The sequence below is a fragment of the Capricornis sumatraensis genome, chromosome 20, assembly GCF_032405125.1.
Source record: "Capricornis sumatraensis isolate serow.1 chromosome 20, serow.2, whole genome shotgun sequence".
Classification (NCBI taxonomy): domain Eukaryota; kingdom Metazoa; phylum Chordata; class Mammalia; order Artiodactyla; family Bovidae; genus Capricornis; species Capricornis sumatraensis.
Window position 1 is genome coordinate 50,315,408 of NC_091088.1, and position 27,774 is coordinate 50,343,181.

The window sequence follows — 27,774 nt, forward strand, 5'->3', positions numbered from 1 at the left end:
GCTTCCTTGTCGGCGCTCGCCCGGGTCCGTGTTCCCAGCCACTCACGCCATGGCCGCGCTCACCCAGAACCCGCAGTTCAACAAACTGAAGACGTGGTACGAGCAGCACGGCTCTGACCTCAACTTGCGCCGCCTTTTCGAAGGGGACAGGGACCGCTTTAACCGCTTCAGGTGCGTGCGCGGACGGGAACGGGGGCGCGGACGTGCCGCACCGGGAGGCGTCTCGAGGGGCTGTTCGGTGCAGGGCCAGGGCCCAGAGGGCGGGGCGGCGGTCCCCGGGGTGGGGGTCGGCCGTGGATCCGGGCCTGGGCCCAGGCCGCACTTCGTCCTTGACGCCTCCTTGAAGCAGGTTTCCGGGTGCTCGCTGGAGGTCTCGGGGCCCCGGCAGCTTCGTCTGGAGGAGTCCCTTTCCGCACGCACCCCCCGCTTCCCTTCCAGGGGGATATCTCTCTTCTCTCCCCTACCCGCCCACCAGTCTCGGCCGGCTGAAGCAGCCCATCCTTCCGCGGTTGTGAGCAAGGGCCCTCGCTGACGCAGCAGGCGCGGAAGGGCTGCTCCCCACTTCATGCGATCCTGGCTTACAACGGACCATCCGCAGGGTGTGGTCAGGGTGGGACAGGCCCGTGGGATTTGCGGGGAGCCGCGGTGGAACGCTGGAGATTCCTGCCCTGGAGGCTAGATCTGGAGACCCGTGATCAGGGGTAAAAGAGGAAATCTTGGGGGTTGGGAATGGCGAACCCATTGGTGCAGGTATTGGGCAGGGGAGATCTGTGGCGCCAGATTTGAGGTCCCTGATGGCCAGCCCTGTCCTCCGGGGCATTCCCTGAGTAGGTTGGGTTAAGGAGCCCTGGGCCAGAATGGTCCCTCCCTGGCCAAGGCGGTGGCAGCGCTCCCAGCTCTGCCTTCCCATCCCCCAGCTCCGTTGTAGCGGAGCAAGGGCCCCTCACCCAGTGTCTGCAACTTGCGCTGTGCTGCTCCTGCTGCAGGTCAGCCGGGTGGGCGGGCCGCTGACAGAGGACACCGCTGTGCTGGCCAGCTGAGGCTTGCTTGGATTTGGCACGGGGAGGGTGTTTTTTCTGGAAGCATCTTGTCAGGGAGCTGTCTGGGGTGTGGTGGGCAGCTTCTGCTGTCTTTCTGCAGCTTGAACCTCAACACCAACCATGGGCATATTCTGGTGGACTACTCCAAGAACCTGGTGACGGAGACTGTGATGCAGATGCTGGTGGACCTGGTAATGTTCTGCTTTGGAAGGCTTGACCGGTTACCCTTGATGTGGCAGGCGAGCAGGGCTCCTGGCGCCCCCAGATTCCTGAGCATCTTTACTTCCTTCTCTTAGTGAATCTCAGTCAGTGCCTCTGTGCCCCTGCCCCTGACTCAGGTTCTCACCGGCAGCCCAGGGGACCCAGTGCCGGGATGTCTGAGCAGACCCTTCCCAGGCAATGGGGGAGGGCGTCAGGCTGCAGCCGTCCGTCAGTCCCACTGGGGATCTGCACCAAGCCTTGTGCTTGGGGTCTTGGACTCTTGACTGTCGTGGGTGGGACCGGGTCTCAGTGTCTTCTCTTCTCAGGCTAAGTCCAGGGGTGTGGAGGCCGCCCGGGAGCGCATGTTTACCGGTGAGAAGATCAACTTCACTGAGGTGAGCTGGCCAGTGGACAGCAGTCTCTGCACACCCTCCACAGCCTCTTGGTTCCCTTTGGGGTGCGTCTGACTGTTAGCAGCATCGCCTTGTGTCATACTCCTCCTCTTAGGCAATGCTTTTGCTTAACGAGGGACCTGAAGGTCTGTTTCCTCAAGCAAGTTGCAGGGCCCAACACACCCCAAGACACACCCCATGGTGTGTCTTCCCCAAGCCTGCAGTCTAGGTCTGGTGAGCGTGGATGACGTCCAGTGTCTGTGTCTGCCTGGGGACAGCAGCTCTCAAGCCTGCAGGGAGAGGGCATCTCAAGACATGGTCAGAGAAATTAACTCTGACCTGTTCTTGCTGCAAGTTTTATTAGTGAAAAGCAGTCTCCTGTCAAAATCAATCTCCTCAGTGGGAGGAGTCAACAGGAAGCTATGGCAGGGCCAGGTCTGGGTCACCCTGTTCCTGAATCGCTGTGGAAGCCTTGGAGGCTTAAGAATCACTGAGCACGCAGAGCGTCATCTTCATAATGTTACTAGTCTCCTTTCACACACGGGGAACTTGAAACTCAGAGATCAAGTCACTTATCTAATGTCATTCTCTAAGTGGCAGATTCAAGATTCAGACACGTCCTGTCTTTCACTGCTGGGCAGTCTGAGGGAGGCTGCAATCAAGGAGGGCTTCCTGGAGAGGTCATTTCATTGTCTATAGAACATGGCTCAGAAGTGGGGTTGGACAGGGTGAGGGTGGTGTGGCATGAAGCCCTCTACCTTAGCGAGCCGCTCCCTGGGCTAGAGTCCTAAGATCATCCCTTCCTGTCCCTCCAGAGTCTCAGATGTGTTTCTTTCAAGGCCTCTGCTGCCCGAAGCTCGATGGGACTGTTCTCACTTGATAAGGCCAGCTGCTTGGCGCCTATCACAGACTTAGGATCTGTTTTGGTTTCCGGTGGTGGGTGTGATGAAACACTTGGTGAGGGAAGGTTCAGTTGCCTGCTTTGCTCCACTTCCAAGGGGCCAGGACACTTTTCAAAAGGTGCCAGCAAGCACCATGAACTTTTTACCAGGAAGATGAAACTGGGCGTCATGAGCATTGGTCCCCTGTAGCCACTTACTGCTTGTCTCTGGCCTGTGTGGCCACCAGTCTGCCTTCGCTCACTCCATTCAGCTTTCCTTGACTCTTTATGCCCTGAACGTCCGGGGGTCATCGGGGCCTGTCCTAGGCCCATTCTGGTCTCTCCCCTTGTGACTGTCTGCAGCACATAAAGCAAGGGGCACTTGCCTTGCTTCCTCCCTCCCCCGGATCCTGGGGGTGGTCCCTACTTCCGTGAACACACAGTGGGTTCTCTGTATGAGTCCAAATGCTCAACAGACCTTAGGGCCTGAATGTCCATTGGGTGCAGCTGGGTGTGTGGCTGCACTGGGGCGAAGGCCTTCACACGCTGACTCTCGCCCCCAGGATCGGGCTGTGCTGCACGTGGCCCTTCGGAACCGGTCAAACACACCCATTTTGGTGGATGGTAAGGATGTGATGCCAGAGGTCAACAGAGTTCTGGAGAAGATGAAGTCTTTCTGCCAGGTATGGGCTGGACTTCCCACCAGCCATGTGTGTGCTTGTATTTGGGAATCTAAGGGTCCCAATGGGCTGCCCTTCCACTCTCCTTGGAGAGGACCCCAGCTCTCAGTAACCTGAGGTGGGGGCAGTGTGTGTGATTGCTGGCCATGGGGGCTCTGCTAAGGCATGGATTCCCCTAACCCTGGTCTCGAGGAAACCACTACTAGCAGCTGTGGAGCAGCCTCCTTCTTGAACTGTAACAGCTGTGGGCTCATGGTGACAATCTGGCCAGGTCAGAGATCTGAAAAGCAAAGTGAGGCCTCTGGAGGGTGGAACAGTCAGGGAGAGACTTGCTTTTTGTAGCTTCTTAGGTCATGGATCCGTATTTCCTGGTCTAGAACTCGATAAAATTTAAAACTTAGGATTTTTTTGACCACACCCCTGCCAGATTTCCAGAGGCAGTCTTTATTTACTGTGAAATCTCGCAGAAGTTTCCTGTGCATGCGCTAGCCTGTCTGTCGTCTCTTTGAAGCACACACACCCACACACGTGCACACACATGCAGCTTGTCCCTGCTGCAGCATTAATGCACGTGGGTGCGCCGCCTCCTCTGTGGGTGCTGGGGTTGCCTCAGAGACCTGCTGAGGAGTTCCCCACATATATTGCCGTTGCCTCAGTGTCTGCGCCAGGGATGGTTCTGCAAGAGTTCGTGATGTCCTCAAGCCTATAGTGCAAGGGTGATATCTGTGGGCTGCACTGTTTGGGTGGGCCTGTGTATGTCTGTGTGTGTGGATGATGCGTGCTCTGGGAGTGATAATCTAAGCTTTGGTCAGCTTTTCCCTGAGAGCAGTGTCCACCATGTGTGGCTGGTCAAAGTCTGGTCACTTTGGGTGAGAGCCATCTTCTGACTGAAATAGTGGGAGGCGATCTGGGCATCCATCCTAGAGGCAAAGGCAGCCAAGTCAGACTTCACGTGGTGAGGAAGGCTTGGGATCCTGATTGGAATCTGAATTCCAGAATGTCCCTTCACAGTGGTTGGTGCTGGTGATGGGCTTTGGGTGGAGGAGAGGGCATTTCCCCCTGCTTCATGGATCACAGCCCTGTCGTGGTCAAGAGGCTTTTGTAACTCAGTGAAGCTATGAGCCATGCCATGCAGGGCCGCCCAGATCAGACGGTTCATAGTGAAGGCAAGAGGAGAAGGCGGCGGCAGAGGACGAGATGGCTAGATAGCACCACCAACTCAGTGGACGCGAATCTGGGCAAACCCCAGGAGATGGTGGAGGACAGAGGAGCCTGGCGTGCTGCAGCCTGTGGGGTCGCAGAGTGGGACACAATTTAGTGACTGCACGACAACCACAAAGGGTGTTTCCAGCTGTCAGGTGTGAGTGCAGGAACTGATGTGCTCTGTGTGAAGCGTGGTGCTCTGCTTGGTCAACCTTGGTGTGCAGAGGCATGCCAGGTGGAGAGTGTGTGGCACTGGTTGTCTGGGAAGCTGTTTCCAGGAGAACCCTCCCTTACAGCTGGCTGCTGGAGTACCTGACTCAGACTGATGGGTATTTATAGTACAAAAAAGCTGCTGAATAGCAGCATTTCCCTGGTGAGGAACACTCCCCAGGGCTGTGCTCGCAAAAGTTCGCCAAGATTGGGTGAGAATGTTCACTGTGACCTTGATTGTCACGGCAAAACCTGAAAACAGCCTGCCCTTAGTTATCAGAGGACTGACCAGTAAAATCAGTGTGTGTTCATACCCTGTAGTCCTGGGCACCATTAGGAATTAGGGACCTACAGCTGCTTTGACCTGCTCTTCTGTTCAGGATATATTGTGAAGTCAAAAAGGGAAGTTGCAGAACTGGTGGGTTTCGTTAGACACCATCTGGTCAAATAAAGGGTAAGTGTGGCTCTAGTAAAGATACACAAAGTTTCCCTTTTCAGATGCTGTATTATAACAAAACTGATGATGAGATTGAGGGTTGAAAAGCTGAGTAATTTATTTTTCTTTCTGTATTGATGGAAAAGTATTCATGGCAGTTGATTATTATATAAAAGAAATAAGTTACCAGGTCTTACTGGTTTTGGGAAAGCCATGTGTATTAGTTTCCTATCAGTATGTAACAGATTACTCAAGAATTTAGCAGCTGAAAACAACAGTCAACATTTCAGTTGATTGGTTCTGGCTCTGGTCTTATAAGATTTAGTCAAGGTGTTGGCCCAAGGTCACATTCATCTGAGGGCTTGATGGGGGCTGGAAGATCTTCTCCCAAGATGTTTCACCAGCAGTTAGTGCTGACTTCTGGGAGGCTTTAGTTCCTCACCTTGTGAACCTCTCCACAGGCTATTTGAGTGTCCTCATTATATTGAATATTTGCATGGTTACGCTCTGGCGGCTTCCATACTTTTTAGAAACCTCTGAAAGGTGAATATAGTAGTATCTTTTACAGATAGCTTAAAAAAAATGTGTAGATATTAGCAGGTCCATAAGTATTTCTATTCCCTTCTGAAATCTAACATTGTTTTGCTATAATAAAGAAAAAGTTTAAAAGGAAAAAGACCATGAAAGTTCTATGAGTGAAAGAAAATAACTCCACACTGTTATTTCGTAAGCTTGTTAGTATGGTTTTATACTCCTAGGGGCTTTTGATCAGTGTTCTTGTCTCCAAAAGCATTCTTGAAAAGTATCTGTAGTTTACTTAGACATGCCATGTAGTTGTTCCTTGATGATTACATACTCAGCATGGAGCTTTAAGCTCCATTTCATCCCAACATGGATGTATGGAAAGCAGCTGCTTTGGGAAGAAAGTATGAAAGTAAGGTTGAAATGCATGAAGTAAGGTATGGGCTTCCCTGTTGGCTCAGTGGTAAAGAATCCATCTGCCAGTGCAGAAGACGTGGGTTCGATCCTGGGTCAGGAAGATCCCCTGGAGGAGAAAATGGCATCTGAAATTACTCCAATGATCTTGGCAAGAAACCCACTGCAGTACTCTTGCCTGGAAAATCCCATGGGTGGAGGAGCCTGGTAGGCTGCAGTCCATGGGGATGGCAAGAGTCGGACGTGACTGAACGACTTCACTTTGACTTTTCACTTTCATGCATTGGAGAAGGAAATGGCAACCCACTCCAGTGTTCTTGCCTGGAGAATCCCAGGGATGGGGGAGCCTGGTGGGCTGCCGTCTATGGGGTTGCACAAAGTTGGACACGACTGAAGAGATTTAGCAGCAGCAGCAGCAGCCAAAAATAAATAAATAAATTTTTTAAACAGGGAAAGTAAAAGATGTATCTATTATGATTTGGATGACATAGCTACAGAGTTTTCAGGCTGTTACAAATTGCCTGTCTTCTTACTGCTTACAGTAAAATGCAAGCAGAGAGAAATAAACTTAATATAGAACATTTAAACAAAAAGAAGCCAGGAACTGTAGGATTTGAAAATTCCCAGCCTCTCCAGGCAGTAATTGCTTCCGAAATTAAAGATGGATGTCGGTTTTTGGCTGCAGAGTTTTCTCTGGTTGCAGTGGGGGAGGCTGTCTTGTTGTGGAGCATGGGCTCTAGGTGCTTGGGCTTAGTAGTTGTGGCACACAGGCTTAGTTGCCTCGTGGGGTGTGGAATCCTCCCTGACCAAGGACTGAACCCAGTGTCCCCTGCATTGGCAGGCAGATTCTTAACTACTGGACTACCAGGGAAGCCCTACTTCACCCTCCCCCGATTAATGCAGGCAACAGTGTTATTAAATTTTCTTTCACTATATAACAAGGATTTTCTTTCTTGCAATTCCCAATAATGTTTTCCTCCTATTTCTTTAAATCTACATCAGCAACCCCCTCGAGGACCGTTAAACCTCTGCTAATGGTCTCTTCCAGGCTTTTATTAACTCTCCTGAGGGCTCTTTTAGCTTTTACCCGTATTTCTAAACTTCTTTTATGGTAATACCCTACTTCTAGTGCCAAAATCTGCACTAGTTATTTATCATATAACAGATTGCACCAAAACTTGATTTAAAATAGCAGTAAACAGTATTGTAAAGTAAAATAAAGTAAAACAATAAGGAAAAAAAATAAAAAAATAAAGTAGCAGTAAATATTTACCATCTCGAAGTTTCTATGGAGGCTTCCCAGGTGGTGCTGGTGGTAAAGAACCCACCTGCCAGGGTAGGAGAGGTAAGAGCCATGGGTTGGATCTCTAGGTTGGGAGGATGCCCTGGAGGAGGAGGTACGGCAACCCATTCCAGTATTCTTGCCTAGAGGATCCCATGGGCAGAGGAGCCTGGTGGGCTACAGTCCATAGCGTTGCAGAGTCTCACATGACTGAAGTAACTTAGCACACACGCGCACATACACAGTGTCTGTGAGTCAGAGATTCAAGCTTAACTGGTTGGTCTTGGTTTGTGGGGTGGGTGGGGGGGTCTCTCTTGAGGGTTGTACTCAAGATGTTGGCCAGCGCTGTATCTGAAGAGTTCTGGAGGATTCTCTTCCAAGGTGGTTCCTACTCGTGGGTGGTGAGTCAGCACTGGCTGTTGGGAGAAGGCCACTGTTCCTCACCACAATGGCTTCTTCACACAACCGAGTCTTCTTATAATGTACATGGTTTCCCCAAAGTGAGTGATCTAAGAGAGCGAGGCAGAAGCTGCATGGTCTCTCATGGCCCAGCTTCTAAAGTCCTGCTCCATCACTTCTGCAGTATTCTGGTGGGTTCACAGCCCCATACTGGAGAAGGCAATGGCACCCCACTCCAGTACTCTTGCCTGGAAAATCCCATGGACGGTGGAACCTGGTAGGCTACAGTCCATGAGGTTGCAAAGAGTCGGACACGACTGAGCGACTTCATTTTCACTTTTCACGTTCACAGCCCTATACAGCACGGGGGGCTCCCTACACCCACACCTCTGTAGGGCTCACTCTGCACCCACACCTCTAGAGTATGTGGTTGAGGAGGCAGGACTCCGTAGGAGCACGTGGAGGCTGGCTGCATGTCTGTCGTTCTGTCCCTGGCACAGACTGGCCACAGTAGTTGGCATTTCACATCTCTTGGCCTCGGTCATGTTAGGTTCTGCTGGAAGTTCATTCTTCTTTTGCAGATTCTGATAATGTTGCTGGTTATGAGATGGGGATATCACCCCTCCCTCCTACCCTTACTCATGATGGACGAGGGTCTAGTTGATGATGAGAGTCTAGTCCCTGCCTGAGTGTGGCAGGAATCTGACACTGTGGTCTCCGTAGGCCTCTCTGAGGGCCTGGAAGTTGGAACTAAGGTGTAAGGGTACAGAAGTAATGATGCTTTTGAACAGCGGTTTATACTTGGGGGTTTGGGCTGATGGCATCTCCCTGCTCTGTGCCAGCGTGTCCGGAGCGGTGAGTGGAAAGGGTACTCGGGCAAGGCCATCACGGACGTCATCAACATCGGCATTGGCGGCTCTGACCTGGTAAGGAGAGGGCTGCCTTGGGATAGAGGAGGGGGTCCTATCCGGCCTTGGTTTCCCCAGAGATGGGACCTGGCTGTTCTCACCCCTTGTGGAATCTTGTTTTCTGATCCTCCATCTCCCCACAGGGACCCCTCATGGTGACTGAAGCCCTCAAGCCCTACTCTTCAGAAGGTCCCCGGGTCTGGTTTGTCTCCAACATTGATGGGACTCACATCGCCAAAACGCTGGCCACCCTGAATCCCGAGTCCTCTCTCTTTATCATTGCCTCCAAGGTACGGGCTTCAGCCCCGACCTGTCTCCCAGCCCTGTGTGTGCTGGGGTGGGAGCAGGGGTGGGGGGAAATGGGTGCTTTGCCGCTGCCCTGCACACTGGACCCTCCTGCCTGAATGAGCTGTGCTCTGTGGCTCGGGTGGGCACAGCTGCCCTCAGACCATTCCTTATCTGGTGGCCATCAGTTCACCCAGTGAAAGCCCACGCTGGTCCACGTGTGCCTCTGTCTGAGGCGACACCCACTCACTTGGCTGAATCTCTGCTCAGCCCAGGACCATTCCTATCTCAGAGATTTGTCCCTAATGTCTGCTCCTTTCTTATCCCAGAGCCAGGCCCAGATAACGTAAGCATTTGCTTTTTTGTCATTTATACCCTGTTTACTCATATCCATACACATTAAATATTAAGAATAATTCCATCTGGGTTTTGAGATACAGCCAAGTCTGGGCTGAAGGAGCCCCAGGCCACAGCAGCTCTCCTGGCTGACATTCTAACCTTTGACCTGTGGCTCCTCTGTGAAGTTCTGGAATCACAGAATGACACTGGTGCTTCCAGGCCTCTGCCCCAGACACACACCAGTCGGGGCTTCGAGGGCATGTGGGTGGAGGTGATGCGGAGCAACTCACTGACCCGCACTCACTGCTCCATGTGATAGCTGGTCATCCACGTGGCCTCCGCTGCTGAGCTCCGGCTCAGGGCCGTACCAGCTGGGGACCAACTGCTGTGCTCTCTGCCTGCAGACCTTCACCACCCAGGAGACCATCACGAACGCAGAGACGGCGAAGGAGTGGTTTCTCCTGTCGGCCAGGGACGTGAGTGCTCATGGGCAGTGGGCAGGCCGGGAAGGACAGAGTGGGTCTGCCCAGCCCTGTAGCCCTGTTTCCCCTGAAGTTGGCAGCAGGAGGCAGCCTTTCTGGTTAAGATACTTGGCTTTGCCAGCCCAGACAAGCCCAAGGTGCAGACCCTGCTCTAACTGCTGAGGGCCCTTTCCTTAAGGCTACTGGCCCTGTGGAGCCTCTCTACCCCTGGCCCTGCCAAGTTTACAGGGGAAGCACCCTGGGCTTCATGTGCCCGTGAGGTAGGATGGGCCAGCCAGCCTCTGACCCCTCTGCCTATTCTGCCTTGATTTGGGCCTCCTCCAGCAACCTCAGAACTGAGGACTGGGGGCGGTGGGCCCCACCCAGGGCCTGGGTTTCTCCAAAGGCAGGAGGGTCACTGTCCCTGGGGGCGGTCCCCAGGGTGAGTGTGGTCTAACTTGGCTTATCTCTTGCAGCCTTCTGCAGTCGCAAAACACTTTGTGGCCCTGTCTACCAACACTGTAAGTGCCCACAGGGGTTCTTGTACCACCACCCTGGGTTGGGGCCCCAGCCAGGTCAGGGTCATAGCCTTTCCGAGTAAATGAGCTGACATGTGTTGACAGCATCAGGGATCTTGGCTCAGCCAAGACGGATTGCTTGCCTATGGGGGACGTGAGTTGCAAGCCATACTTGCCACTTCTGCAAGGCAGACGAACTGCTGCTGCTCCATGAGGGGCTTGCAGTCAGTGGGATCACATTAACCCCACCCGTTTCCCGGAACCTGACTGATAACCACAGCATTCCACACGTGTGACCTCCCTTGGCCTCTGCCACTGGCCTCCCCCCAGACGAAATGTGCCAGGTACAGCTGGGGGGTGGTTGTTCAGTCGCCAAGTCATGTCCAGTTCTTGCGACCCCATGGACTGCAGCATGCCAGGCTTATTTCTCACATAAGGATGTTAGTTAAGCCCAGTGAAGGGATGTGAGTTTGCCCAGTGATTGTATGAGTCAGTGTTGTAAGGATTAGAACGTGGTTACCCATGTGCCAGCTCCTCCTGGCCCCAGGTTGTACAAGGTAGGGTTGGGGGTAGGCCTGTGGGAGTTGGGGCTTTGCTCCGGGAATCAAAAGGAAGGCAAACCTGGTTGAACACTGGCTGTGTGGTGGGCCTTGTGTTGGGCGGTCTGAGCTGGAAGCATACCCAGGTTCTCTGGACCCCCACTCCTTCCATGCCACCCCCACCCATGCATCCAGTGCTGACCTGCCTGTGAGAGGAGACAGAAGGACATCTTAGGGCTGGCCAGCCACAGCACAGCTATCCGCCTCCTGCAGGTAGAGCTGGTCAGTAGGGCGTCTCCTGTGGGGTCTAGGGAGGGGGCTGCTGACGCTGTCTGTGTAGAGGACAGAATAAGATTGGTCATCTGCTGAAGGCTTTCTGGGGCTCAGTCACCTTCTCAGCATCAGAAGGGCTGGGCAGGTGTCCAGGTTGTCTGTTCCCTGGCCTGGGAGGTGGCCCCTGCCTGTGCTCGGGGTCCAGCCCGGGGCCCAGTTTCCCAGATGTCCCGGGGGTTGGGTCTGGGCGGTGGCTCTTGCAGAGCAGCGTGAGGGAGGTCCTCGCAGTGAGTGTGCAGCTCCCCTTCAGCAGGAGGGCTTGGCCAGTACCAGGCCACCAATGTGCTGGGTATGAGCTGGCCGGACATCTGACTCTGGGGTGGGCGTCTCCTGGTGCTGCCCTGGGCTCACAGGCGGCTCCAGCCCCGCCCCAGTGAGGGCTCTGTGGAAGGTGTGTTGCTCCTGAAGCTTGGACAGCATGACTCCTCATGCCTGCAGGTTCTCGTGCAGCTAATCCCGGCTTCTTCCTTCTCTCTCCCTTTGCCCCTTTTTAGGCCAAAGTGAAGGAGTTTGGAATTGATCCTCAAAACATGTTCGAGTTCTGGGATGTAAGTAATGGCACTTGCCTGTGGTGGGTGAATTATGTCCTTTACTAAGTCAAGCCACAGATGAGGGGCCCATGGAGTCAGGTCAATGTTTATTGAGCACCTGCTGTATGCCTGGCTTTGGGACAGGCCAGGAGGTCCTCAGGGAGCAGGAGCAGCTTCGCTCAGTCAGGATATGGCCCCCCTCCCACCGAGGGGGGCTTTCAGGGCCAGGGTGACACCCCCCTGGGTGCCTGCAGTAGCACCCACAGTGGGGTAACCAGAGCCACCCCCATCCCCCTCGGTGAGCTGAGGTTGTGAGTTATTCTCAGTGATGACCTTTCTCTGAACCACAGCTGCAATCTGTAAAGGCCAAGGGGCAGGGCAAGGCAGGAGTGTGACTGGGCAGGCCTGGAAAGGAGCTGCAGGGGCAGCTGGAGGTGGCAGAGAGGAGGTGCCAGGCCTGGGCCCGGGTGGGACCCGGCTGGGCAGCTTGCAGAGCCAGCACTGCTGAGGGGCAGAGCTGTGGGCCAGTCTAGCCACGGTGGTTCCACAGGCTCATCTCCGCTGAAGCCACCGTAGGTGCCAAGCAGCGAACCGGAGTTGTCCCTGCGGCTGGCCTGAGTCCAGCCGTGGTGTAGGAAAGGCTCTCGCTGCAGAATGCAGGCGGGCTTGGGATGCAGGGATGCAGTGCAGCGAGTGGTGTGGGTGGCTCTAACGCTTGACCTTGGCAGGTGTACCTAAGAGCAGCCGCTAATTGAGGGATTTCCCCTTGGGGCTGATTCCAAGCCTTCATACCGTAAGCTCTCTGCTGAGTGGCAGCATCTGAAGGTGTAACCTCCTTTGAAAGCTGTAAAGGTGTAACCTCCTTTGAAAGCTGTAAAGGCCTTGGAGTCTGGGAGAGAATTTAGCCTCCGTGCCCTAAGGCGTCTCTTGTGTGTAATGAGTTAACTTCTTTCCAGAATGGGACTAGTTATGTACCATCCTTGGAAGAATTGAGAAGAGTCACTCTGATCCTTGTCTGCGTCGCATGGCTCAGATGAGGAGCCCCGGTCGAGAGAGACTGTGCAGCTGCTAACAAATGCATGCATGCCTGATACAGGAAGGGGCGCCATCCTCCTGCATGTATGCCTGATACAGGAAGGGGCGCCATCCTCCTCCCTGGGATCTCAAGCTTGAGCAGGTGGTGGTCAGGGCCGTGCGGGGGCTCCCGTGAGCCAAGGAGCCCGGCAGAGCGGGGCTGTGTCCCAGTCTGGGTTTTCACTGCGTATAACCACCCAGTCTGAAGAAATGAGTTGAAGTGTGGCTTAAACAGAGACCTGGGTCTCCCAGGTAAGGCCTAGGAACACGAACATGGAGCTGGGACTGGCTAGTGAGGTCCAAGTGCCTGGAGTGGACACAGTGGAGGCCTCTGGGCCAGGCATACCTGGAGGGACCTGCTTGTATATTGCTGCATTGAGAAGGTGACATCTGAGGAGCCAGGAACAGGTGAAGTTTCTGGACCTAGGGTCTCTCATTTGAGAAAGAATCATCGGAATAGATACAGCGATATTGTGCTGGCCGCGAGGTAAGATCAGAAGAGTCCAGTCAGGTGTAGGCATGTGTAAGTGGTGAGGCCTGCTCATCTGTGTCCAGGGGACACAGCCACGGTCCAGGGTCCATGGGTCATCCTTGTGTGTCGGGCTTAGGCAGAGGTGAGGTGGTAAACTGGGGGGCCTGTCAGGGCTCAGCCAGAGTCAGCATATATTGGGGAGCTCATTTTGGCTGTTGATGTCTGAAGAGGAGCCAGGACAGGTCCAGGTGATGTCTGAAGAGGCAGCCCCAGGATGGGTAAAGGTACAGGGGAGATTCTGGAAGAATTCAGATGCTTATTCTGTCGAGTGGTGTCTAAGGAGCCAAAATTACGCTCAGGTACTTAGACCTGGATCTGTGAGTTCAGGATGGGTGTATACAGTGGGATCTCTCTGACTGGTTCTGAAGAGTGAGCCTCAGGTACTGGATGGCTGATCACTCAAGTGAGGCTGTTAGAGTTCAGATGAGACAAACATGGAAAAGTCCCCTGAGCCAGGTCAGCCTCCGTGTTCTCAGCATCCTGACCCAGTGAGATAGGCAGAGCTCAGGGTGTTGTCGAGCCCCCTGGGGTCCCATGACCAGCCCAGGACGTGTCAGTGGCACTGGGGTCTGGCTGGGGTAGGGTTTGAGGTGCCCAGAGGAGGGAGTGGTAGGAATGTACCTGGTTATCAAAGGTAAGGACTGGGGAGTCGGGGCAGGTGAAGACGGGTGAACTGCTGAGGAGCTACGTCACTGAGATGTAGTGTGAGAGGCTGCTGCTGCTGCTGCTAAGTCACTTCAGTCATGTCCGACTCTGTGCGACCCCATAGACGGAAGCCCACCAGGCTCCGCCGTCCCTGGGATTCTCCAGGCAAGAACACCGGAGTGGGTTGCCATTTCCTTCTCCAGTGCATGAAAGTGAAAAGTGAAAGTGAGGTCGCTCAGTCGTGTCTGACTCTTCGCGACCCCATGGACTGCAGCCTACCAGGCGCCTCTGTCCATGGGATTTTCCAGGCAAGAGTACTGGAGTGGGATGCCATCGCCTTCTCCAGGTGTGAGAGGCTAATGGTAGACAAAGGTCTCTAGAAGTGCCAGAGGCACAGACCACTCAGACCCTGTTTGGCACCAGTGGGCTCTCATCAGGTTTCCCTCAGGCCACGGCAAGCAGCCAGGAATCTGTCAGGTCTCCGGGAAAAGTCTGTTCAGGTTAGGTTTGTACAGCAGGGTCTGCTAGGGGTCATCTGTAAAGCTACATCTGTTTGAGGTCTCAAGCTGGAATCAGAGGAGGTGTGTATAACTCGGTGTCTTGGGGAGACCTGAGGAACTGAGATTAGACAACATCTGGGCAGAAGCGGATTGGTCAGATAAGGACACTGGAGCCAAAGATAGTTAGAGACAGAGCTGAGTCTGACAAGTGGGCTTAGAAATCCACGATTGGCCCCAGGTCAGAACTGTGTCCTCAGTTGTTGTCTGAGCAGTTCTGGTGACGCTCAGGGCAACGGCCCAGGGGCCCCTGGGAAAAGATTGAAAAACTGGAGTCGGGCAAAGAGATGGAGCACTGCATCCGTCCATCTGGAAGGTTCAGGAATTTTGTCTGTCTCAGGTGTGCAGAGCAGGTATGTCAGGTAAGGTTGGAGGAGTTGAGGCGAAAGACAGGTTTGTACTCCTGGTTCCCGAACAGGTGAGGTCTGAGTTGTTGAGGTTAGTCCCTGGTTTGTACTCTGAATCTGAGGAGCTGAGGTTCAGTGCAGGTAGATAGAACTGAATTTTTCAGGTTAAGTCTGTAAGCCAGAGGCAAGCTGGAAGTAGGCTGAAAAGCCACGTTTGAGTTAATTAAATTCTGTCCCATAGTTGAGGTCAGGAACAAGTAGGTAGATCTGTCAAGTAAGGCCTCAGGAGCCGGAGTTAGGCTTATCTAGAAAGAACTGGATTTCTTAGATGATCTCTGAGAATATAAAGTGAAGACAGGTGGATAGAGGGAGGGTCTCAGGTGGGATCTCAGGAGCTGGGATTGGGCCCAGATGAATAGAGCTGGATCTCCCAGTCAAGGTCAAGATAGGTAGGTAGAACTCTTCTCGGCAGATGTCTTATGATGATGAGTTGTGCCCAGATGCAGGTATGTGGAATTGAGTTTCTCAGGTAAGATCTATGGAGTCTGCATAGGGGACTGCATAGGTTTTATTCTTGGGTCTCACAGGGTGAGTTAAGCACAGGTGAGTAGAATAGAGTTTGTCGGGTAAAGTCTGTGGAACAAGTTCAGGAAACTGGGTCTGTCCAGTGAAATCTCAAAAGTCACAGGGAAGTCCAGGAAAGAACCAGATGTCTTAGATGACCTCTGGCAAGCTGAACTGGGGCAGAGCTAGCCTGTCAGGAGCAGCCTCGGGAGCCAGGATCAAGCACAGGTAGCCAGAGGTGGCTCACCATGTGCAGTTGAAAGACCCAAGGTCATGCACAGGTAGGTAGAGGCAAGATCGTCCAGCTGCGGGCTCAGGAACCAGGGTCAGTCTCAGGTCGGTAGAACTGACTGGTCACACGTCAAGAAGGACCAGAGTCAAGCACAGGTAAGCAGAGCTGGTCCACTAGGTACAGTGTGTGAGGTGCCAGAGTCATTAACAAGCGGACAGAATTGGTCTGCTGGGCATGGCCTGAGGATCCGGGTCATATACAGGTAGGCCAAGCTAGTCTGCCTGATATGGACTGAAGGTCCAGGGGAACGTACAGGTAGGGAGAACTGTTCTGTTGGGTATGGTCTGAGGACTCAGAGTGGGGCACAGGTAGGTAGAGCTGGTCTGCTAGGTACAGTACAAGGAGCCAGGGTCATGTACAGGTGGGCAGAGCTGGTTCATTGGGTATGATCTGAGGACCCAGGGTCAAGTACAGGTAGGCAGAGCTGGTCTGTAATGTATGGTCTGAGGATCCAGGGTCATGTGCAGGTAGGCAGAGCTGGCTGGGTAGGTATAGTTTGAGGACCCAGGGTCCTGTGCAGGTAGGCAGAGCTATCTGCTCAGTATGGTTTGGGGACCGAAGTCAAGCACAGGTAGGGAAAGCCTGTGCTAGGTACACTGTAAGAAGCCAGGGTCATGTACAGGTAGGCAGAACTGTTCCACTGGGTATGGTCTTAGGACCTGGAATCAAGCACAGATAGGCGAAAGGTCTGAGGAGATCGAGTCATGCACAGGTAAGCAGAGCTGGCTTGCACAAGGAGCCAGGGTCAAGAACAGGTAGGTAGACGTGGCCTAGGTATGGTCTGAAGGCCCAGGGCCGTGAACAAGTAGGCAGGTAGGGTATGGTTGGGTATGGTCAAGTGATCCAGGGCCACGCACAGGTAGGTAGAACTCGTCCACTAAGTATAGTGCAAGCATCAAGAGCCAAGCACAGGTAAGAGTGAGCACAGGTGCAGCGCACGGAGCCCGGGTTGAGAACAGGTGATAGAGGTGGCCCACACGGTGCAGCCTGAGGAGCCAGGGACACACAGGTAGGCAGAGCCTGGGCTGTTTGGTATGGTCTGAGGATCCAGGGTCAAGCGCAGGTAGGCAGAGTTGGTCTGTCAGGTATGGTCTGAGAGTCCAGAATTGTGTACAGGTAAGCAGAGCTGGTCCGCCAAGTACAGTCTAAGGATCCAGGGTCATGTACAGGTAGGCAGGACTGTCCGCTAGATATGGTCTGAGGACTCAAGCAGAGGTAGGCAGAGTTGGCCCACACGGTGTATCATAAGGAGCCAGGGTCAAGGGCACAGGTAAGCAGAGCTGGTCCACTAGGTGCAGCACAAGGACTCAGGGTCTTGTACAGGTAGGCGGAACTGGTCTGTCAGGTATGGTTGTGTACAGGTAGGCAGAGGTGTCTGGTTAGATACGGTCTGAGGAGCCTGGGTCAGAGGCAGGTAGGCAAAGCTGGTCTGCTAGGTACAGCATAAGAAGCTGGTGTCGTGTACAGGTAGGCAGAACTGTTGCGCTGGGTATGGTCTGAGGACCCAGAATCAAGCACAGGTAGGCAGAGCTAATCCACTAGGTAAGATCTGAGGAGATAGAGTCATGTGCAGGTAAGCTGGGCTGGTTTGCACAAGGAGCCAGGGTCAAGTACAGGTAGATAGAGCCGGCCCGCTTGGTACAGCCTCGGAACCCAGGATCACGTACAGGTAGGCAAAGCTGGTCTGTAAGATGTGGTCTGAGGAGCCAGGGTCATGGTCAGGTGGGTAGAACTGGTCTGCTAGGTATGGTCTGAGGATCCAGGGTTAAGCCCAGGTAAGCAGAGCTGGTCCACTTGGTAGCACAAGGAGCCAGGGTCGTGTCCAGGTGGGTGGAACTGGTTCATAATGTATGGTCTGAGGAGCCAGGGTCAAGCACAGGTAGGCAAAGCTGGGCTGTCAGGTATGATCTGAAGGTCCACCTTGTATCCAGGTAGGCAGGACTGGTCTGTTAGGTATAGCACATGAATCCAGGGTCACGTACATCCTGGTGCCCTAGATATGGTCTGACAGTCCAGGGTCATGTACAGGTAGGCAGAGCTGGCCCGGCAAGTGTGTTCTGAGGAGCCTGGGTCAGAGGCAGGTAGGCAAATCTGGTTTGGTAGGTATGGCAAAAGGAGCCAGGGTCAAGTACAGGTAGGTAGAGGTGGCCCACTAGGTGCGGACTCAGGGTTATGTACAGGTAGGCAGAGCTGGTCCGTAAGACGTGGTCTGATGAACCAGGGTCAAGTACAGGTAAGCCGAGCTGGTCTACCAAGTGCAATCTGAGGACCCAGGATCAAGTATAGGTAGGCAAGGCTCATCTGCCAGGTATAGACTGGATCCAGGGTGATGTTTGTGTAGGCTGAGGTGGTCTACTAAGTATGGTCTGAGGAGACAGGGTCTCTTTCAGGTAGGCAGAATTGTTGTCGGTATGACCTGAGGACTCAAGAGTTAAACCCAGGTAAGCAGAACTGGTTCACAGGGCACAGCACGAGGAGCCAGGGTCATATACAGGTGGGTAAAGTCTGTCAGGTACGGTCTGAAGGTCCAGGGTTATGTACAGGTAGGCAGAGATAGTCCATGAGGTACTGCACATGAAGCCAGGGTCGTGTACAGGTAGGCAGAGCTGGTCCCCTAGGTATGATTGGAGGATCCAGGGTCATGTACCGGTAGGCAGAGCTGGCCCAGCAAGTGTGTTCTGAGGAGCCCAGGTCAGAGGCAGGAAGGCAAAGCTGGTCTGCCAAGTGTAGTCTTGAGAAGGCCTAAGGATCAAGGTCACATGGGCAGAGGTATATAAACATGGTCTTAGGTGGGTTTTTGCCCCCAGGGTTCAGGTACAAGTTGGCATCCCTGGACTTGTTAGAGGAAATGAGTGGGGCAAGGTCTAGCTCAGAAATATATAATTGGTGTGACTGGTAAGGCCTGAGAAGGTGACTCAGACACAGGTGGGACCCTCAGTGGTAGGAGCAGGCTTGAACACAGATAGGTAGATGTGACTCCCTCAGGTGTTAGATTCAGGCAGAGGTATATACCCCTGGTCTTTTGGTGATGGCTGAAGGACCAGGGTTAAGCCTGGATTGGTAGAGTGACTTCTAGTCCGGCATTGGGGTCTTCTGCAGGTAGGTGGAACTCTGGGGTCATAGGTGATCTGGGGGCTCTTGGTTGGACATGAGTAGGTGGAGGTGACTCTCTCAAGCAAGGACTTTGGGGTCAGACATATGTATGCTTGGGTCTTGCAGGTGAAATCCTTGGAGCATGATTCTGACCCAGGTCATAGAGGTTAGGCCTGGGGCTAATCACAAGTAGGTAGAACCACAGCTCTTAGGGGGGGACTGCTGAACACAGATATGCAGAGATGTTTGCGTCTGATGAGGTCTGAGACTCCCTGCTGAGATTTTGCTGCCCAGGTTAAGCAGGGACTGATACAGCATCGGATCTCTTGGCGAGATTCCTTGGGAAGGTGTGAGGAGTCGAGTTGGGCTCAAGGAGGTGGCTTGGGTCTGTTGGTTGAGATGTAAGAGGTCACAGTTAGGCACAGACAGGTATGTGAAGCCTGGTTCATAAGCTGGACTGTCTGGAGCCTGTCTCTGACAGGTGTATAACCTTGTGGTATGAGGTACTGGAGTCAGACATAGGTAGGCAGAGTTAACCTCATAGGTGAAGCCATTGTATCATTGCCCAGGATTTCTTTGTGGGCCTGGCTTTGTCAATGAGTCCATGGATCAGGGTCACATGGCAGAAGTATATAAACATGATCTTAGGTGGGTATTTGCCCCCAGGGTTCAGGTACAAGTTGGCATCCCTGGACTTGTTGGATGAAATGAATGGGGCAAGATCTAGCCTAGAAATACATAATTGGTGTGATTGGTAAGGCCTGAGAAGGTGACTCAGACACAGGTGGTACCCTCAGCGGTAGGATCGATCAGGACACTTAAGTGGGTAGCGTGGACTGTCATCGAGGGAAAGCCGGAGTGATCGTAGGTATGTGTACTTAGGTCTGCCTGGGGAGGTCTGTGGAGCCCTTGGGTTCAGGTAGGAGAGGCAGAATATGCTGAGCCACGTCAGCCACCTGTCCTTAGCACCCTGGTCCAGTGTGATGGGCAGTGTTGTGGAGGCTAGGGGATCTGTAACCTGTCCAGGGTGTAATCTGTCGCACTGGGGTCTGGTTGGCAGGGTCTGAACTAACCAAGTATGGAAAGAGACTGGATTATACCTGGTTGGAGAAGGTGAGGTCTGAGGCTAGTGAGGCTCAGAACTTAGAACTGACTGAGGTGCTATATCTTTAAGGTGTGTTTTGAACTCACTGTAGGTAAAGGTGAGGTCTAGCGATCTGTGTCTGGAGCTTGAGGTTTCAGAGGCTCAAGTCAGATACTGGCTTTGCTGGGCTCTTCCCAAAAGTCGGGTCTGAGACCCTGCCCTGAGCCAAGGTCAGCAGCCTGGAATCTGTCAGTCTGAGCCCTGGCCATCTGTTCAGTCCAGTTTCTGGGTTTGAGTCTATTGGGTGAGATCTGAGAGCCTCTGTCAGGCATAGTGTGGTCTGTGGGACTGACACTGTTGGGTCAGGTTCCCCCAAACCCAGACCCTTTCTAAGTAAAGAACCCCATCATATTCCTCTTTATTACCCAAGCCAGAAACGTCTGATCCTCTCACTCTTGCTCCTCTCATTCTTCCAGTTCATCCTGTTTAACTGAGCTTCCTGAATCAGTGCTGTGCACCCGCACCACCCCCATCCAGGGTAACATCACTCTCTGGATGACCACCGGGGCTCCCGTGCGGTTTCCTGCTTCCCTTCTCCCCTCACCTACACACTTGGTTCTCCATCCTTGCCTCTTGGCTTCTGCCCACCAGTTTATCACTCCTTCCTTCATCTTCAACATTGTACTACCCGTTTTCCTGCCCAGCCTTCTTCAGTGGGCTTTCAGGAGAGAATTAAATCCTAATGCCCCAAGGCAGCCATTGGATATAATGAATTAGCATCTCTCTTTTGCATCTGGAAGGATGCTAGCCTTGGACCAACCTTGGGAATATGGAGAAACTAAGTCCCATTCTTCACATCCAGGCTGAAGCACCTTCAGAGCCCTTTTATTATTGGTTTCAGTTTTGTATTCCTGTCTTCTAAGCACTTTATTCTCATTTTCACATTTATTCGCATGGTTGTTTCATTTATGTCTTTCACCCCCATGGATTGTTGGCATTGCCTATGCTAGGACCTTGATGGGTACTCCACAAATAGTTGTTAGGAAGATGTGATTGGCGCTCTGAGGATTCCAGTGGTACAAAGTGGAATCTGCAGTGTGGCATGGGAGGACACAGTGTGGATGGTAGGTCTCGGTCTGTCTTGGGCTGAGGCTGAAGATCAGTCAAGCCCAGGTATGAGCTACTGGGCCTGTCAGTGTCCCAGGAAGCAGGGCTGGCACAGGTAGAAGGAGCTGTGTCTGTCAGTACAGCCTGGGAGTCGGGGAGGGGCTCAGGTACAAGGCACTGGATCTCCTGTCAGAAGGGGCAAGGCCAGCAAGGTATGAGGCGTTGGGTCTGAGGAGCAGGGGCCACAGTCAGGTAGGAGGTGCTGGGTTTTGCGTTGTTCAGGGTAGCATGGGCACAGGTAGAAGGTACTGGGTCTGTTAGTGTTTACAGAGGCTGGACACAGGTATGAGTCCCTGGTTCAGTTGATGTCCTAGGAGGCATGACCAGACACAGGTATGGGATTCTGATTTGTCAAGTGTCCAAGAAGGTGGGCTCGGCACTGGATCTGCTGGTGTCTGAGGAGGCCGGACCTGGCTCAACTATGAGGCCCTGGGTCTGTCGGTGTCTGAGGAGGCTGGACCTGTGCAGGTATGAGGCCCGGGTCTGTCAGTGTCTGAGGAGGCTGGACCTGTGCAGGTATGAGGCCTTGGGTTTGTTGCATCTGAGGAGGCTGGACCTGTGCAGGTACGAGGCCCGGGTCTGTCGGTGTCTGAGGAGGCTGGACCTGTGCAGGTATGAGGCCCGGGTCTGTCGGTGTCTGAGGAGGCTGGACCTGTGCAGGTATGAGGCCTTGGGTCTGTTGCATCTGAGGAGGCTGGACCTGTGCAGGTATGAGGCCCGGGTCTGTCGGTGTCTGAGGAGGCTGGACCTGTGCAGGTATGAGGCCCGGGTCTGTCGGTGTCTGAGGAGGCTGGACCTGTGGAGGTATGAGGCCTTGGGTCGTTGCATCTGAGGAGGCTGGACCTGTGCAGGTATGAGGCCCAGGTCTGTCGGTGTCTGAGGAGGCTGGACCTGTGCAGGTATGAGGCCCGGGTCTGTCGGTGTCTGAGGAGGCTGGATCTGTGCAGGTATGAGACCTGGGTCTGTCAGTGTCTGAGGAGGCTGGACCTGTGCAGGTATGAGGCCCGGGTCTGTCGGTGTCAGAGGAGGCTGGACCTGTGCAGGTATGAGGCCCGGGTCTATCGGTGTCTGAGGAGGCTGGAGCTGGTTCAGGTATTAGGCCCAGGTCTGTCAGTGTCTGAGGAGGCTGGACCTGTGCAGGTATGAGGCCCAGGTGTGCCGGTGTCTGAGGAGGCTGGACCTGTGCAGGTGAAAGGCTCGGGTCTGTCAGTGTCTGAGGAGGCTGGACCTGTGCAGGTATGAGGCCCAGGTCTGTCGGTGTCTGAGGAGGCTGGAGCTGGTTCAGATATGAGTCCCAGGTCTGTCGGTGTCTAGGGAGGCCGGCCGGACCTGGTGTAGGTATGAAGCCCAGATCTGTCGGTATCTGAGGAGGCCAAACCTTGCTCAGGTATGAGGCCTGGGTCTGTTGGTGTCTGGTGACGCTGGACCTGTGCAGGTATGAGGCCCGGGTCTGTCCGTGTCTGAGGAGGCTGGACTTGTGCAGGTATGAGGCCTGGGTCTATCAGTGTCTGAGGAGGCTGGAGCTGGTTCAGGTATGAGGCCCGGGTCTGTCGGTGTCTGGGGAGGCTGGACCAGCCACGGTAAGGTCTTGGGTCGAGTCTGTGGCTCTGGTCAGTCCATGTGTAGTTAGTGCTGTTGGTCAGCCCAACAGCTGCCAGCACCTGGCTTGCTGTCTTGCTTCTCAGAGGTGGGTTGGCCCAGGCCCTCGGAGCTGCACTTGTAGAAGAGCATGGCTCCCGGGGACAAGTTCCCTGGCAGGAGGGAGGGGGGGCGGGGTGTGCCAACCCCTCCTCAGTGCCTTTTCCTGTCTCTTCTAGTGGGTGGGAGGTCGCTACTCGCTGTGGTCAGCCATCGGACTCTCTATTGCCCTGCACATAGGTGAGTGTGTGTTTTTTGTCTCTTGTCTTGGGAGATGCTGCTGCAGTCTGAGGTAGGGGTGGGGGCTCATGTCCCCAGATGCCCTCCTGTTCCCTCAGGCTGCTGGGCTCTCTGCCCTTGATGGGACCCTTTCTCCCAGGTCAGATGGGACAGGCCGAGTGACTCTTGGGATTTGCAGGTTGGCCTTTCTCCCTGCCCCTCACAGCTGTGGTCTGGCTCATTCCCCATGCCAGGTGGAGTTACAGCTGCCTTTGAGCTCAGGACTGACTCTGATTTGAGAGGCTTTCCACAGGCCCTCGTCCTCCCAGATCCTGTTGCTTCTGGCTCCCCCTCCAGCCTTCCCCTGGTTCTAGAAGAAGCTGTGTCCATGGCCTGGAGCACAGGGCACGATCATTTCTGGTGACGCTGGTTTTGTGTTGCAGGATTTGACAACTTCGAGCAGCTGCTCTCAGGGGCTCACTGGATGGTAAGTGCTGAGGCCCGAGTTCTCCGGTAGGCGCCGGCCAGAGACATGTGGGTTGGTGCAGCTCCCTCCCCCTCGGCACTGCTCAGCCCCTGTCCGCCCTGGTCTCCTTGCAGGACCAGCACTTCCGCATGATGCCCCTGGAGAAGAACGCCCCTGTGCTGCTGGCTCTGCTGGGCATATGGTACATCAACTGCTTTGGGTGTGAGACGCACGCCATGCTGCCCTATGACCAGTACCTGCACCGCTTTGCTGCCTACTTCCAGCAGGTACCAGCTGCCAAGCCAGGCCTTGGGTCAGGGGCCCCCTGAGCCCAGGTTACTTCTCCTCCTAGGGCCTTTCCCCCTGTTAGCCTCAGGCGTGTCCAAGGCCCACCTGTGCTCCCCTCTCATGGTGAATCTCCGTAACCAGGATCCATGTCAGTCAAGTTGGGCTACTATGGGAGGGGCAGGACTGGCTGGCATGGCGTCGTGCTGGTCAGGCTGTGGCATGGCTCAGAGCATATGCCTCAACCAGGTCACTTCTTTCTTGGACATCACCTGTTAGGCTGGGGCCACAGCCTGGGATCCCCATAGTTTGTACTGCCTTTGTCTCCCTCCAGAAAAGCAAGTTTACACCCAGTCTGTGGTGCCTCTTTGGGCTCCTCACAGCCCTCTGCCCCTGGAATCTCCACAGCCCCCTTGAAGCAGCAGATTCTGTGACTGGAGGAGGCGCTGAGGCCCCCCAAGACCAGAGTCTGGTTGGGGTGATGGCCCTCAAATGCAGTACAGCCTGGACCCCAGCCTTCCTTGAGAAATCACTTAAAGATTTTGTGACCAGTTTCTCCTCTTAAGAAGGTCTTCCCTGTACTGCCATACCTGCCTTCCCCTGGTCATGGGTCCTCCCTGGACCTCCATTCCTACCTTCTCTTGGTCATGGGTCAAAGGCAAAAAGCTTGTGACCTCTGCCCTCCCAGGTGAGGACGTAAAAGGATCATGCCTGTGGATATCTTATGGGGCAGGGCAGGCACACCTGGTGCACCCCAGGCAGGTTTTGGGGATGGTGTGTGAAGAGCAAGACTTGCAGATCGAGGGCTGGGTTTCTGGCCCTGTTCCAGGGTGACATGGAGTCCAATGGAAAGTACATCACCAAGTCCGGTGTCCGCGTGAACCACCAGACGGGCCCCATTGTGTGGGGGGAGCCAGGGACCAATGGCCAGCACGCCTTCTACCAGCTCATCCACCAAGGTAGGGCCCGTCTGGCCTGCGCAGGAGTGCTACTGGGGATGGGGAGGGCCTGCCGGCAGAGCCCCCTCCATCAGATGAGGGTTCCCCTGGAGACCATATGGGTGGCTCCCATGGCGGGGGTGGGTATCTGAGTGACCGCCATACCCTTCACAGGTACCAAGATGATACCCTGCGACTTCCTCATCCCAGTCCAGAGCCAGCACCCCATAAGGAATGGTTTGCATCACAAGGTAAAAACACTCTTCCCGACCCTCTTCAGCTGTCTCAGATTCACGTCACACCCAGACCTCTTAAGACTGATGCGTTAGTCAGCAGTGACTAGTTTGCTGTTCCTGTCACCACAAGCTTCGTGGCTAAAAACAACACTCATTCATTGTCTTGGTTTCTTTGGGCCCCAGTCCATCACGCTTGCTGGGTCTCTGCTCAGGGTCTCAGGCTGAAGTCAGGGTGTCCGCAGGGCTATGTTCCTTTTTGGAGGCTCTGGGGGGCAGCCTTTTCCTCATTCATTCAGATTGTTGGCAGAATCCATTTCCCTATCAGTTCATTCGCTCAGTCGTGTCCAGTTCTTTGTGACCCCATGGACTGTAGCATACCAGGCTTCCCTGTCCCTCAACAACTCCTGGAGCTTGCTCAAACTCATGTCCATCAAGTCAGTGATGCTATCCAACCATCTCATCCTCTGTCATCCCCTTCTCCTGCATTCAATCTTTGCCAGCATCAGGGTCTTTTCCAAGAAGTCAGTTCTTCCTATCAGGTCACCAAAGTATGAGTTTCAGCTTCAGCATCAGTCCTTCCAGTGAATATTCAGGATTTATTTCCTTTAAGATTGACTGGTTTGATCTCCTTGCAGTCCAAGGGACTCAAGAGTTTTTTCTAACACCACAGTTCAAAAGCATCAGTTCTTCAGTGCTCAGCTTTCTTTATAGTCCAACTTTCACATCCATACATGACTACTGGAAAAACCATAGCTTTGACTAGATGGACCTTTGTCAGCAAAGTAATGTCTCTGCTTTTTAATATGCTCTCTAGGTTGGTCATAGCTTTTCTTCCAAGGAGCGAGCGTCTTTTAATTTCATGGCTGCAGTCACCATCTGCAATGATTTTGGAGCCCCCCAAAATAAAATCCTGTTTCCATAGTTTCCCCATCTATTTGCCATGAAGTGATGGGACCAGATGCCATGATCTTTGTTTTTGGAATGTTGAGTTTTACCATTTCCCTATGGTTGTAGGACCAAGGTCCGGTTTCTTTGCTGACAGCTGGGAGCCATGCTCAACTTCTAGAAACCCTTTTGGCTCTTGGTCTCAGAACCAGCAGGGGTGGGCTGAGTCCGTCTGATACTTCAATTCTGTCCTGCCTCTTCAGTTGCATGTCTCTGGATGACTCACTTGCTTTCCCCTTCTGTTATTTTTAAGGGCCATGTGATTACATTGGGCCCACCCAGATAATCTCCTTATCTTAAGGTCTGTAACCTTAGCTCCAAATCCCTCTCTCTACCAAATCCCTTTTGCCATGCTGGGTACCTAGGCATTAACAGCAGGGGGCAAAGATCAGGGATTCAAGATCTTGTCTGCCACAGCAGCAAGGGGAAAACCACCCTGCTCTACCAGAGGACTGCTCCTGCCTTGTGTCGGGTGTGCAGAGTAGCACAGGTTACTGTGGGCACAAGCTTTGGACTCGGTGTCCTGGGTTTGAATTCTGATTCTTCCCCTCTGTCCCTCTGGCTGGGATTCAGTTTTGTTGACTTGAAGAAACTGAGGCTCAGCTAGAAAAGAGAGATGATGCCTCTGCCCCTCGTGGTCTTAGAAGATAGACAGTGGTGAAGTTCTTAAAAGGGCCCTCAGCAAGTAGTACATAGTCCTTGAAGGGTCCTTACTGTCGTTACCTAGTTTCTGGTGTCCTTGGATGTGCTCTCTTGTCCCCGCTTGCTCCAGATAAGCTCTAGAGTCGGAGGCAGTCAGGCTGACCCCAGCTGTTGAGACTAACCCTGACTGGGCAGTGCCAGGCAGTCTCATCTGTCTGCCTGGAGCTCACACAGGGCTTCATGATGGTACTTGATGTCTCTCTCTCATCAGATCCTCCTGGCCAACTTCTTGGCCCAGACTGAGGCCCTGATGAGGGGGAAGTCGACAGAGGAGGCCCGGAAGGAGCTACAGGCTGCTGGAAAGAGTCCAGAGGACTTTGAGAAGCTGTTGCCCCACAAGGTCAGTGCTTCTCTTGGAGTGGGCTTTGGGGTGGCATCCTGGATTCGGAAGGATAAAGTTGTGTGGCCGTGGCCCGGCAGCAGTGTCCTGTCCTGCACAGTAGGGGGTGCTGTCCTCACGGACCTGCCCACCTCAGCCTTGGGCAGGGTGTGCTTCCCTTCTGAAGAGCTGGGGACCACGACTAACTGGGGGATATTCGTGGGTGTTTTCTGAAGGTCTTTGAAGGAAATCGCCCGACCAACTCAATAGTGTTCACCAAACTCACGCCATTCATTCTTGGAGCCTTGATTGGTGAGTAAGCGGGGAAGGTCTCAGCTTGGGGTAGGTCTGAGTGGGCTGGGGGAACCCTGACATGCTTCCCTCCACATGTACCCCCTCCACAGCCATGTATGAGCATAAGATCTTCGTTCAGGGCATCATCTGGGACATCAACAGCTTTGACCAGTGGGGGTGAGTTGCTGGCTCGAGGGGAGGGTAGGGAATGCCTACCCAAGGTGAGTTGGCTTGTGGATTTGACTAGTAATGCTGGAAGCCTCCTCATACCCTTCTTTCTCCTGTCCCTGGCAGAGTGGAGCTGGGAAAGCAGCTGGCTAAGAAAATTGAACCTGAGCTTGATGGCAGCAGCCCAGTGACTTCTCATGATTCTTCTACCAATGGGCTGATCAACTTTATCAAGCAGGAGCGCGAGGCCAGAAGCTAATAAACTTGTGCCCAGCAGCAGTCCCTGTTGTGACTAGTCCTTCTTGTCTGCCTGCCCAGAGTCTGCACTGCACGGTCCTGCCCAGAGCACCCTCTGGTTTTGGGCTTGAACCACGAGCCCTTTGGGGGAAGCTGGTCTGGAATTGCCACCCCTGCCCTCCCAGTGTCCACACCTTCTCTGTTCTACAGTTGGCTGCAGTGTTTCAGTGTAACTGATTTTTCTGATCTATGTTTATTGTTCTTGTACCAGGAAGAAAAATAAAGATGTCACAAAGGAGGTCATGGGCTTAGCCTCTTTGTCATGAGATGGGCTCTCTGCAGAAGTCAAGGTGCCCAGTAGGAAGAGTGGTTGCCTTGACTGAGGCGTGACTGTAATTGG

The 27,774-nt window shown here is 53.7% G+C and overlaps 1 protein-coding gene across 3 annotated transcripts; it reads left to right on the forward strand.

The window, feature by feature from the left end:
* GPI (glucose-6-phosphate isomerase) lies at positions 1 to 27,658 on the forward strand. Of its 3 annotated transcripts, none has more exons than XM_068991840.1 (18): positions 1 to 171; positions 1,141 to 1,231; positions 1,568 to 1,636; positions 3,077 to 3,196; positions 8,502 to 8,585; positions 8,711 to 8,857; positions 9,596 to 9,667; positions 10,129 to 10,173; positions 11,537 to 11,590; positions 22,745 to 22,805; positions 23,228 to 23,271; positions 23,385 to 23,537; positions 24,365 to 24,494; positions 24,648 to 24,724; positions 26,568 to 26,696; positions 26,912 to 26,987; positions 27,080 to 27,146; positions 27,264 to 27,658. In XM_068991840.1, exons 1-18 carry the CDS (start codon positions 50 to 52, stop codon positions 27,394 to 27,396), a joined length of 1,674 nt encoding a protein of 557 aa, XP_068847941.1. In that variant the 5' UTR covers positions 1 to 49; the 3' UTR covers positions 27,397 to 27,658. The 3 variants fall into 3 exon arrangements, with proteins under 3 accessions (XP_068847941.1, XP_068847942.1, XP_068847943.1); XM_068991841.1 differs by having other exon boundaries at positions 26,595 to 26,696; XM_068991842.1 differs by lacking the exon at positions 8,502 to 8,585.
* Positions 27,659 to 27,774: the final 116 nt, after the last annotated feature.